General features: G+C 40.0%; 1 protein-coding gene across 1 annotated transcript in view; it reads left to right on the top strand.

Moving 5' to 3' along the window:
• SEC63 (SEC63 homolog, protein translocation regulator) overlaps positions 1-13,542 on the top strand; it is a 37,445-nt gene that overhangs the window by 12,395 nt on the left and 11,508 nt on the right. Inside the window, exons 4-13 of the mRNA XM_081314093.1 lie at positions 816-928; positions 1,533-1,594; positions 2,804-2,862; positions 3,674-3,724; positions 5,194-5,302; positions 6,820-6,914; positions 7,405-7,537; positions 8,637-8,729; positions 10,526-10,680; positions 12,953-13,100. Of these exons, the coding sequence (XP_081170219.1) occupies positions 816-928; positions 1,533-1,594; positions 2,804-2,862; positions 3,674-3,724; positions 5,194-5,302; positions 6,820-6,914; positions 7,405-7,537; positions 8,637-8,729; positions 10,526-10,680; positions 12,953-13,100 (1,018 nt within the window). The remainder of the gene's footprint in view (positions 1-815; positions 929-1,532; positions 1,595-2,803; positions 2,863-3,673; positions 3,725-5,193; positions 5,303-6,819; positions 6,915-7,404; positions 7,538-8,636; positions 8,730-10,525; positions 10,681-12,952; positions 13,101-13,542) is intronic.

The raw sequence follows: 13,542 nt of genomic DNA, 5'->3' as shown, positions 1-13,542 counted from the left end.
AGGTTACAGTGGCAGTGGGGAAAAAAAGGCTTACGATTGGTCTTTGCAATTACATCTGTCGCAGGGGCCCTGTGGCCATGTGATTGAGAACTGGCCACTCAAGAGCCAGCCTGGATTTCTGGCTGTTGCAGCAGCCCATGGCCCCGTGATTGCTGTTTGTGACCTACCCAGCTGGCTTTCGGCAAACAAAGTCAGAAGGAGGTTGCAAGTCATAGTTGCATGATGGTGTCTCCCTTAATGACCATTGATGATTCTGTTAGTGATCATGACAAAAAGGTTCTAACATTTAGTGTGGTTGTGTGGTGCCTCACTTAATAATCATACCAGGTAACAGTGATTTTTTTCTGGCCCCTATTGTGGACATAAATTTAGTTCTGCCTGAATGCCAGAAATAGAATAAGTGATTGTATCACTGTTGTTTTACTTGTTTTCTCAGCCACTATTGTCTATAATAAGTTGTAGCTCTCAAGCTCTTGTCTGGATGTAATGAATTGGATGTGGGCTGTCAAACTAAATTTTAGTAGTATATTATTAGTATGATGTTTTTGAGGTTTGTTGTTGAATAATCAGAATCAAGGTTTAGGGTTTCCTGCCTGAGCAGGGGATTGGACTAGATGACCTCCAAGGTCCCTTCCAACAACAACTACTACTACTATTACTACTACTATTATTATTATTATTATTATTATTATTATTATTATTATTATTATTATTATTGTGTACTGAGTTTCAGTGGAAATTACTTTCAGGTAAGTGAAGGTGATTGCATCCTTTAGGTATTGCAAAGAATTAATTTGAACCTCTTATTTCAATAGGGTGCAACAGTGTCAGAAATTAAAAAGCAATATCGTTTGTTATCGCTGAAATACCATCCAGATAAAGGTGGCGATGAAGTTATGTTTATGAATATTGCTAAGGCTTATGCAGCGTAAGTTTCTTAAGTTCTGTTCATAGGAGGGAATGTTATTGTAAGCAACATGAATATACACTAATACCATTTTCTATATGTTTCAGCCAGTTTTGTCTACTTACAGCAATTGTTGCAATACAGAATTGATTTTGTTTTCTTCTAGGTATATAAGTTGATTTGTGATTCTGGTTTATAAAACAAGCAAACATCTAAGGTCTCCTAATCCTTTAGAGTAGATTTTCAGCCATATAAAGGCTTCAGAGGAAGAGAAGATCAGTTTACTATAAACCATTTTGTTCTTTTATCATGAGAAGTGCTCATTTAGACCTCAGAGGAGCCTTTTTATTACTGGGGATAATGCTGGCTCACTCCCATTTCATATTGCGCTTTCTCCTTTCTTGTCCCAATTGGTTGTTTTCAACAGAAGTTAGTCATGGGTACATTCTTGCATGCTGTTCTTGTATGCGTACTCTGGCATGTCTGTCCTCTGTGCTGTTTTGGTATGGATCATCCTGAGGATTTTAAATTTTTATGTGGCAAGTTTTAAAGCTTTGCTTTGAGCAAGAATAACGTGCTCCCTTGAAACAAGCTTTCTAACAAAATTGTGCCTCTTATTTTGTAGTTTAACTGATGAGGAATCTCGGAAAAATTGGGAAGAATATGGCAGCCCTGATGGACCACAGGGTAATTCCATAGTTTATTGTACCAAGTCATAATTTACATAGCATCCTGACGTTTGCGCTGTGATTTATTCTATCAGTAACAGTTTTCATTTTGTATACTGTGTTTGTACAGTAAAGTCATTTATCTTTCTAGCTAAGTATTTATGAATTTTTAATTGAAAAGTTTTGATAAGCCCCAGTACTGTGTGGGCTAACTTCAGTGTCACTCATGCCCCATTCCAATAGTGATTCACACGTGTGAATCCCATGTTATTCAGAGACCCAGCTTCACCAACCTTTAATATTATTGGCTTGTTTGATTACAACCCTGCATAGACATGTTGTCTAATTTACATTTTTGCTTGCTACATGGGAATAGTCATTCTTATTTACATACCAAATCAGACTGAATTCTGAACATTCACCAGGCCAGAATTTCTTGTTACAGAACATTCTGAAGTATTTGGAATATTTCAATTTCAGTGTCCTATCTATTGTAAATTCATGTCTACTGATATTTCCAAACCAAACTACAGCTTTTCTTGGAATAATTATAGAGCTTCCACTCCCTATGGGTCAGTTGAAGGGAGGTTGTTTACATAGGCATGAAAGTCAAGGTTAATGCACAGTTGTGTTGTCCTCACTTGCTCTCAGCAGTGTGATGAACTTGCTCTAAAGTTACTTCATAGTAAGCTATTCAGTTATTTAGAGCTAAAACCAAACGGAGTATGCATAATCCATTCAGTTTGTATATCTTCATCTAGAACATAATATTTGCAGTTGTCCTTATATCATTCTAGGTCCTAGGGATGTTTATTTAACAGTGATCTCACAAGCTTGCCCCTCAAAATGCGTGGGATTGTCTTGTTACATAGAGAACAGTTTGTCACCTAACACTTAGCTTGGGTTGTAGTTAGCTATCTTTTAAAAAATAAATACAGCTTCTTTTCATACCTCTTGATTTTAAAAGAACCCTGTCTTATCTGTGAAGGAATGTTTATCTCCTTAAGAGTAAGATTATTCCTGTGGTCAGTTCTGCATCCACATATGTACCATAGATAGAGCTTATTTTAAAAAAATATTTTCTTTTTTTTTTTAATAAGGGAAAGGTTCGGTTGGAAAGATGTATAATTTACCGAGCTTGTATGACTGAAGAAAGTTATGTATGTTGTATGTATGTTGACTATATTGCCATATTTTGTAACCTATTTTGTAACCTATTTTCTTGCAGCTACAAGCTTTGGAATTGCATTGCCAGCTTGGATTGTGGATCAGAAGAACTCTATTTTGGTAAAGCAACTCCCAGTTTGGCTGTATTAAGCTGAAAGCCTTACTACAGTTGATAAGTCTACAGAGGTTTTTTTTTAACAGTCTTTTAGAGAAAAATGACAGTCAACTGATGTGCCTAAACTGTTGCCAGCTTTGGGAAAGTTAGCATTTATTCTACTTGGAGCTTTAGTCCAGGTCTAGGTTTGCTACAGCTTTTAATGGCACTTTAAAAAGTGCACTTCGCCTATGATTTAATTATGGTGAGTCTTGGAGGTTTTCTTTTATTGCTGGGAGGCAAGGTAATGTAGCAGGTTCCAGTGATAATTTGAATTTTCTTACACTGTTCTGCAAGGTTCAGATTTCTGTAAACACATTGAAAGGCAATCTTGTCACATTGCCTTGCTGCAGTGAACATAAAAATACCTGAATTGCTGGGAATTTCCCCCCCGCCCCCTCAATATTTAGTTTGAGATGTTGTTGCATATTTCCTGAGGTTACTTAGAATAATCTCATCTGGTGGTTCTCAACCTTGACTGTTTTAAGATGGGTGGACTTGCAACTCCCAGAATTCCCCAGTAAACATACTAGCTGAGAAATTCTGGAAGTTGAAGTCCATCTTAAAATGGTTAAAATTATTAAGTTTGAGAAATACTGGTTTTATCAAAATCTAGCAAGGAAAATATAGGAGTCTTTTAAAATATGACTTCATTACCTACTTTGTTCCTTAAAAATTTCTTTTAGCACTTAGCATTTTATACAAAAAGATGTCTGCCTATGTGAGCATTTCTGATTTTATTCCAATGTTTCTGATATTTCTTTTCACATTTCCTAGGTTTTGCTGGTTTATGGATTAGCATTTATGGTTATTCTTCCAGTGGTCGTAGTAAGTATTATTTTAAATCAAGGGTGAAAAGTACATTTCACAAAATACAAAGTACGTACATACCAAATCTTGCTTTCACAGACTCAACCATCCCAACTTTATGATGATAATTTTCTTGCCTGGCAACTTACATTTACATACCAGTGTGCCAAATCTGTGCAGCTAATTTTAAGTATGTCCTTGATTGTTCAGACTCTGTGGTTTCCAGTTTTTAGAAGATTGTTCATGTGCTAGCTAGGTTCTATTGTGTTCTGAACCAGCCTGCTACCGGCCTTGCAATAAGGCAAACCCCTGTTCAAACAGTAGAGACTGGAGAGCATCTAAGGCTGGAAAGCGTCTGCCAAGATTTATTACTCAAATAACAGAACAAGAAACAAAAACACTGGAACTTGAATCCTCAAACGGAAGGGTTGCTTTCAGCAACCAGCCCTTCCCCAAACACTCCTTTTATTTAGAGATCAGGGCGTGGCCTCCCTGTGCCTCCTCCCGAGGAGTCCCACAGCCTTTCTCTGTTTGGTCCTGCTCGACTGCCTCCTGCGTCGGGCGTCCTTGAACAGGGCCAGCTGTGGGTCATCATCCTCCGCACTATCGGGCTCACGCAGCTGAGAAGAGGGCCCCGGCTGGGGGCTCTGCGAAGCCTCCAAGCCATCATCAGCCGGTTCGTCTTCCACACACTCCTCCTCCCCCTCATCTGAGTCATCCGAGACATCTGAGCCGGCTGCCGGACCCACAGGCTGGCCCTGAGTCACAACATATTGGTGGCTAAAACAAAAGGACTAGCATTGGAATTCTGAGTGTTCAGAGATTTTGACTTTCACGCGGCAATGTTCTGTATTGCTGCGCTATATAGCTTACACCAAAATGCAGAAAAAAAATGTGTTTTGGATACTTCTTAAACATACAGATGATGAAGCATGAAAATAGGTGCTCAGTCCTCTGCTGAGCAGCATATTTACGCTTTTTAATACAAAGGGTTAACATTTTAAGCTTGTTGCACTTTCTTCTTTGCAATCATTTTGTTTTCTGTTTTTCCTGCCCCTTGGCACTGTGCTACATCATACAAAACTTTGATGCAATACAGATTCTTTGTATCTTTTAACTTTCGATATTCTGATGTCAGCTGTCATCTAAACCAGGGGTCCCCAACCCCCGGTCTGTGGACCAGTACAGGTCCATGGCATGCAAGAAACCAGTCTGCGCAAACCAGTGAAGCCCCATCCACGGGATGCAGGCAGCATGCAAACCTATACCCTCTCCGGTCCGTGGAAATTCCCTTCTCCGTGGAACCGGTCCCTGGTGCCCAAAAGGTTGGGGACTTCTGATTTAAACTGCTGGAGTTTCTGTAATTCATTGCTTTAATAGGAATTATGGTCTTGAAATCACAGAGGTTTTAAGACTTTAGAGAGTAGTAGTATATTCACTGCATTTATGAATCATTAATGTCAATATTTTTGTTTCAAATGACTTAGGGTTCTTGGTGGTATCGATCCATTCGTTACAGCGGAGACCAGATTCTCATCCGCACAACCCAAATTTATACCTATTTTGTTTATAAAACCAGGAACATGGATATGAAAAGTAAGCATTTAAAACCGGCTAAATGCTAAAATACACATTTGTGCTTCCTTTGTAGTTATTTAGAGATAGACCTGCATTCTGTAGAATGTTTAAAATTTATGCACTAGGTTTTCTGTGGTGTGCTACTTGATTTCTTGAGAAGAATGTGGGATTAAGTTACTGAGTCTATGAATGGGCTGTATAACATTTGAGGTGGAATTGATTAAATTACATTTTCTCTTACGAAATTTTCCTCATCCTAGGAAGATTCTCACGTACATTCTATAAAGCATGTTATGTTTTTATGGGAGAATCAGTTATGAATACCCTCTTCCTCCAGCACTTGATATAAGTAGGATACAAATTAAGCAAGTCTTAAGGAATCCATGTCACTCTTTAACACACTCTTCCCCCCAACTCCAAAAGATCCAGAAATATTAGCTTTGTCCTGGTGGCTCTAGTGATATCATAAAATCATCAGCCATGTCCTTATAATCTCCAGGCACAGTAGGAGGAGGAAGTGCTTCTCACAAACTAAAAAAAGTTGTCCACCCCTCCTTTAAGCATTTTGAAAAGTCATGCTAAAATCCGAAGTTGCTCTTATTCAAGAACTGCTGCTGCAGTACTTTCTCACTTATCTGGGATAAGGCCAGCACCTTTTGCTCCCTAACACAGTTCTCTGGATAGAACTGTGCATTTAGTTTTTAGTAGCTGCATGATCAGATGGAAAGAATTCTGTGTAGATGCTAACATCATAGCTGGCTTTTGAACGATCTTCAGGTTTAAAAATGAAGTACAAGGTACCAACTAAAGCAGACATGTTAAACTTGCAATGTCACGTGACGTTGCGCAACGTATCGGGACAGTTTGGCCATTGCTGGCAATGGGGGGGGGGGTGCGGCTTCCGCGTGATGCGTCCGGCCTGCAGGCTGGCAGTTTGACACCTCTGAACTAAAGAAAGATAAACAGGCTAAATTATTCACAAGTAAATGTAAAGAAGATACCTATTATAGGCATTCTAATGTACTCATGGAACTTTTATGTTACTGAAGAATAATGGGGTATTAATGTTGCCTCTGAGGACAACATATATTGATATGAAAAAGAAATGGTAACAGACAAAATGTTAGCTGATATTTCTTTTAATTGTCATCCATGTTGTTTCTTAAATCAATGTACTTAGCTACCATGGAGAAAGACCCATTGTAAGATTTTTGAATCCCCATTCAGGAAAATAGTTGTCTACGGTACTTATGTATAATCCTTGCTTCTTTAGTGAAAGAGTGATCCTAAGGTATTTGAATTATTTTTAGTTATTTGTTGTTGATGAATCTCTGAAGAGAAAGTGGTAAATAAAAATCTTTCTGGGACAAAGTTTGAGAAAGTCTTCGTATATATCTTAATACTTTTTACATATTTATACTACGCTTAAGATGTTACTTAGCCTGGTAATGAAACTTTCAGAATTTAACCCACAAGCTTGGAGGACGAACCTTCACCCTCATATTTATATTACATTTATTTTATTTTCCCTGCAGGACTTACAATGGTTTTGGCAGGGGCTTCTGAATTTGACCCTCAGTATAATAAAGATGCAACAAGCAGACCTGTAGACAATATCCAAATACCCCAGGTTTGTTATTAGTGAATTTTTTTCCTTTGGGTGTTGGTGTCAAATAGTTCTCAACTTATGACTGGTCACTTAGTTACCATTTGACCATTTGAAGTGATGACAAAGCCCCCCAAAGGTACTTACAACTCGATTCCAAAGTTCCAGTGGTTGCACACCTCCCCCAGTCACATGATCGTATTTTAGGTGCTCGGCAGCTAGCCCACTTTTATGGCCGTTAGTAGTATCCTACTTTTGGTTTTTGGCAAAAAATCTCCCATAGCGAATAATGGCTTCACTTAATTATTGCAAATTCACTTAATGACCACAAATTCACTGAGCCATGGTGATTTGCTTAATAACTCCACCAAATAAGAAAGAATTGGGTCGGTCATGTGATGACTCACTTTATGACCTTCACAACTTATTACCATAATCGGCAGGCTCCATTATGATCGTAAGTTGAGGGCTACCTGTATCCTACAGTTGCATTATCTGTCTTTTTCATTTCCAGCTTATCAGAGAAATTGGCAGCATTAATTTGAAGAAAAACGAACCTCCGCTTACTTGTCCGTATAGCTTGAAAGCCAGGGTGCTGTTACTAGCTCACCTTGCCAGAATGAACGTTCCTGAGACACTTGAACAAGGTATTTATTTTTGGAAACCATGAGACCAGAGGCCTAGAACAAGGATTTGAAATTATCCAGTTGAAATACAAGTTTCATACTTGTTTTGTATGAGCTAGTATTTGTTTTGATGGCAAAGAACTTGTTTGCTTTTTTAGGCTCACAAAAGGAACTCATGTCTTAAAGCGTACCTTCACCACATACGTATTTTCAATCAATTATAGAATTTTGAGTTTTATCAAAAACTTCCCATAAGCGACTGAAATCTGTATATTTCTTAAGCTAGGTTAGTCTTGAACTAGTTATTTCTGCAAACTGTTCCCCTCTTTCTGCTTCACACCTTTTGTATGAATTAGTGAGGTCCTGTTGTAAATTATTGGCAATGGGCAAGCAAGAAGCTATAGTAAATGGTTATTTGATAGCTATTCAGTTGCTCTCAGCAACAGAAAATTATGCTTAATTGTGACTTCTGGATTTCCCCCCCCATTACTTGCTTAGGGGAAGAGTCATGGCAGCAAAAGCAAAAGAAATGTCTGCCTGTGCATGCCCAAGAATATAGAGTTTATGCGTATCTTGATTTAGATTGAGATTTGATCGATTGAGTATGTAGATATCGGATGAAACTTACTGTGTCCATCAACCATTGAAGAAGGTGCTGCTGGTAGACAAATCCCCTCTTCCTCTGCAGTCTCTCAGTCTCTCCCCCCCCCCCCGTCTGCTCTAGAGCAGTGGTTCTCAACCTGTAGTCTGCAACTCCTGGGGGGGCCCTATGCCATCACAGGGGGTCCACAAAAACTTGAAGAAATGTTAAGATTTAAATCTTGAGTTAAGTCTTGGTGGAGGTTTGTGGTGAAGAAAAGATTGAGAACCACTGCCCTAGAGGATTGGACAAGCCTTCAGAGCAGATTTTGAGGTAGTGTGGAGTTAGGTTTGTGAAGGGGAAGAGAAGATGGTATGACTTTTTTCACGAAGAGAAGCTTGCTTGTATGTTGCCATTTTGAACTTACCTAATGCATTGGACAGGTCTTTTGGTAGCTGTATAATAGGAAAGGAAACACTATAATCATGTATAGCATTCACCTTATGCAAAGAATTGTTCAGTTGTTTTCCTTTTTCGTAGATCAACAGTTTGTCTTAAAAAAGTGCCCTTCCTTGCTTCAAGAAATGGTAAACGTAATCTGCCAATTAATACTCATGGCACGTAGCCGTGAAGGTAAGTCTTAAGATATATTTGTGAATGCTATCTCTGTACTACTGAAACACTCTTTCCGGTAAGTTTAAACTGGATGAAACTCTTCACTGGAGGGCAAAACGCTTTGAATCAAGGTACATGTAAATGGCTTAATTTACAGAATGTGTCCAAAATCCGGGACCCGTTCCTCCCACAGCGTTTAAAATTTGGCAAATTTTAATAAAACATTTGTGTGACACAAAAATTATGAAGCGTTTTATGACATAATACAAAATGTCATAAAACATTTCCTGTGCTGATGTTTGACTGCGCTATACATTTCAGCGTGGGTTATTTCCAAGGCAGATAACATTTCTGAATGTATCCTGGCTCTTCCATTGGAGACAGTACATTGTTGAAGGCATTGAGAATTGTGGTAAGGAAGTATCTCTGAAAGGATGGCCCAAGTGGTCATGGGTTGTCTAGTAATATTTAAAACCCTATAACCTTTCTGTGGAAACAAGTAACCTGTGAGGGAGGAGTAACATTGTAAAGGCAGTCCTCAACTTACAACCATTCGTTTAGTGACTATTCGAAGTTACAGCAAAGCTACACTGGAAAAAGTGACCGATGACCCTTTTTCACACAAGCCTTGCAGCATCTCCATATGGTCACGTGATCAGAATTCAGATACTGGACAACTGGCCAGTGTTTGTAATGGTTGCAGTGCCCCAGGCTCATGTGATCACCTTTATGCATCTTTCTGACAAGCAGAGTCAACGGAGACGCCAGATCCACTTAACAGTCGTATTATTATTATTAACAGCTGCAATGTTCACTTAACAATGGTGGCAAGAAAGAAAGCAAAACGAGGCAAAATTCACTTAATTTCACTTCACCCTTACTTAGCAGTGAAAATTTTGGGCTCATTTGTGGTCACAAGTCGAGGACTACCTGTATTTATTTTAACTTTCTTTAAATAGCTGAAATCAAATTACATCAAGGCATCCTTAAACTAGAACAAGAGACCTGATAGTATTTTTAAGGTTATTCCTCCTCCGAGTCCATGTTCCATTTTCACTGAAGTACCTAGTACTACAGTTCCGGGGTGAATGAACAGGTAGTCCTCAGTGAATGACAAATCGTTCAGCAACCCTTTGATGTTACAGTGATGCTGAATGAGTGATGGTTACAACTAGTCTTTGAAATTATGGCAGTCCCGGCACTCCTGCAGTCGCTTGATCCTGATGTGGGTGCTTGGCGACTGGCTTGCACTTCATGATAGTTGCGGCATCATGTGATTGTGACAGGCGATCTTCCCTACTGCTTCCTTGCAAGCAGAGTCACAAGTTGCTTGGGTAAGCCGCCCCCAGCAGTTAACACCATATAAGTACCCACACATTCTCACACACACTCTCCCTGAACCTCGCACTTGTGCTGCACCTCTAGGCCAATCACACACCCTCCTCTAGCCCCGCTGCACTCACACTGTCCCTCCCCGGCCACTTACACATTCTTCCTGGCCACTTTTACATTCTACTTGGCAGCACACACACCGCTGACCTGTTTGTAAATTGCCTGGGATTTGCAATTTTCTGCCAGCTTCTCCACTGACTTTGGCTGTTGGTAGTTGGCAGGAAGTTGCAAGGGGGTGATGGCTTAACGATGCACGATGCTTGCTTAACTGCAAGCAGTGTGGTCACGTGACACTGCTTTGACCGCATTGCTTAGTTATGGAAATTTTGGTACCAATTACCAATTGTAATTTTTAGGATTACCTGTACTGTGTATTAATACTGACAATTGAGTATAAATATTTCCCTATGTTTTTCCCTCAGAAAGAGAATTTCGTGCTCCTTCATTGGCTTCTTTGGAAAACTGCATGAAACTTTCTCAGATGACTGTCCAAGGGCTTCAGCAGTTTAAGTCTCCACTCCTTCAACTCCCGCATATTGAAGAAGATAATCTCAGAAGGGTGTCTAATCATAAAAAGGTAGAAGAAGACACTGAGATAATCTGTAGCATCTTAGAACTCACTTGATCTGACCACATTCTGGAAAATGTTCTTTGAGACACTTAATTGTTTGGTGTAATGTTTATGAAGGGACGCGGTGGCTCAGTGAGTTAGGACGCTGAGCTTGTCGATCAGAAGGTCGGCAGTATGGCGGGTCGAATCCCGAGTGCCGCGTAACAGAGTGAGCGCCTGTTACTCATCCCAGCTTCTGCCAACCTAGCAGTTCGAAAGCACGTAAAAATGCAAGTAGAAAAATAGGGACCACTACGGTGGGAAGGTAACAGCGTGTTCTGTTCCCCCCTCCCGGAGTACAAACAGACAAGCAGGCATGACTAGCAAGAGTTAATTCTACAGGCTTTAGTTAATTGCCTTCTGATAAGGCCTTGGCAGCAAAATAGGCTCAAATGTCAGCTGGAATGAGATAACGTCCAAACAAACAGTTCAGAAGCAGATGTACAGAAGCGTTGCGAAGAATTCAGACCAGGGTTTCAAGCAAGAAGCAGAGTTCCAAAGATGTGACCAGAAGTTGTTTAAACTATTGTTCGTCACAAAGTTCTGAGAGCAGCCACACCCCCTTTTGTACTTTATGGGGTGTGGCTCAATGACTCAGCTACTCCCTGGCCCTCCTACTCAACCTACGTTGCTGCAGACGCTTGGCCCTGCGTCTTTCTCGAGGGTCTAGCCATGAGTCATCTTCACTAGACTGTATTTGCTGCAGCTGCTCGAGTTCCGTCCCAGCCTGGCTCCCAGCCTGGCTACTCCCAGCCTGCTCCTCTCGGCCTTCAGATGGAGACGGAGGCCTTGCCAGAGAGGAGGGCCCCAGAGAGGGAGGCCTTGCCAGTCCCTTCCCATCATCCTCAGAGTCCTCTTCCTCGGTTAGGACAGGCGCGGGGGGTCGGGGCCACAACACAGCATTCCGTGTGCCTTTGGCGTCTAGTCATGCTGGCCACATGACCACAGAGACGTCCTTGGACAAGCGCTGGCTCTTCGGCTTTGAAACAGAGATGAGCACCGCCTCCTAGAGTTGGAAACGACTAGCACACATGTGCGGGGGAACCTTTACCTTTACCTAATGTTTATGGAACTGACCTGGGAACTAAGAGAGTGTGAGTTCTAGTCCCACCTTGTGCATGAAAGTCAGCTGGATGACCTTGGGCCAGTCATGCACGCTCAGCACAATCCATTTCACAAGGTTTTTGTTGTGGGGAAAGTAGAAATATTATTTATATTTGCTGCCTTGAGTTACTTATAAATGAAACGTCAGGATAAAAATCTAATAAATGAGTGAAATAATTCATACAAAATTTTGTCCCAAAGTGTTACATTTCAAAGTAATAAAACAAGAAAAAATCTACAAAAGCTGTTGTTCCAAATCCCTGAAAAGCAAACAGCTGCAGGTAGTCCTCAATTTAAGACCATAATGGAACCCCGAATTTTAGTTGCAAGTTGTTGCGGTTGTAAGTTGAAGTACCACGTGACCAGACTTGATTTTATGATTGTTTTTATGGTTGTTAAATCAAGTGGTTTGGTGAACCATTTGGTTGTTAAATGAATCCACCATTTGGGCAATGGGAAGCTTTTGCCATTTTCTGCTGGAAATGGCAAAAAATGTCACAAATTGTCATCTGCTTCTGGGATGTTGCAACAGATCATAAATACAAGCCAGTTGCCAAGTGCCTGAAATGCAATTACTGTATGTAACTCTCTGTCTGTCTGTCTGTCTCTCTCTCTGTGTGTGTGTGTGTGAGAGAGAGAGAGACAGAGACAGAGACAGAGACAGACAGAGAGGCAGTGGAATATAAAGAAGATTGAAATTTGACAATTTGAGGTTAGTTATTGAGTTGACTAGGGAGGGTGGATAGGAAAAAGGAAGCAATATTGCATTTCCCACCTTCCTGTCTCCTTTCTCAAAGATTATCCAGTTAATCTTTATGTTTAATTAATTAAACATTGCTCCATTTCCAGAGAATCACACGTAGCAGGCATGTCAAACTGCCGGCCCACGGGCCGGATGTGTCACGCCGAAACTGCACCCACCCCATTGCCAGCAATGGGGAAAAAAGTTGCAATATGTCGTGTGACGTCATGTGACATCTTGAGTTTGACATTCCTGACATATAGAGATTCAACATATTTTGCAATCTTTTTGTAATAAAGTAAAAACAAACTTAAAGTTTGATACAGCTCACGTTCTTGATAATTCATATCTAATACTTAGAAATGTATGTTTTGTTTTGTTTAATGAAAACAGTATAAAATTAAATCTATCCAAGACTTGGTGAGTTTGAAAGCCTCAGATCGTCACAATTTACTACACTTTCTTGAAGATGAAAAATATGAAGACGTTATGGCTGTCCTTGGCAGTTTTCCACATATCACCATGGATATAAAACCCCAGGGTAGGTAGTATGTGCTGTCTTAGTGAGTTGACCAGGATTCCTACTGTCAAATTAATGCCATATATTTAATAATAATAGTGAATTTACACTGTTAATTGCTTAGGAATTTTGAGGTCTCCTGCACTGGCTGTCTTAGATTTGAGGTTCAAATAAAGAGGATATAATAAGCTTCCATGCTGACAGGTTAACATGTATAAGTCTGGACAAGGGCTGTGAAAAATGTTTCAAGGTTGGAATTTCCCAAAATGTCCTATTTGCAAATATGAAACCACTCTGGCCATTGAACAGGCTACTCCAAGCTTCTATTTCAAGTTTCAAGCTTGAAAAAGCTATTCTCAGTATTAAATACTTCTTTGCCAATGACTTTCAAGCTTGAATCATTTCAGAATGCGAAGGATGTTAAGACAATAATTTTATATTTGAAGTGAGAATGTTGTGAAAT

This window comes from Vipera berus (assembly GCF_964194415.1).
Source record: "Vipera berus genome assembly, chromosome: 1".
In the NCBI taxonomy this organism is placed as follows: domain Eukaryota; kingdom Metazoa; phylum Chordata; class Lepidosauria; order Squamata; family Viperidae; genus Vipera; species Vipera berus.
Note: the sequence above shows the minus strand (reverse complement) of the source record. Positions and strands in the feature narration are given on the sequence as shown.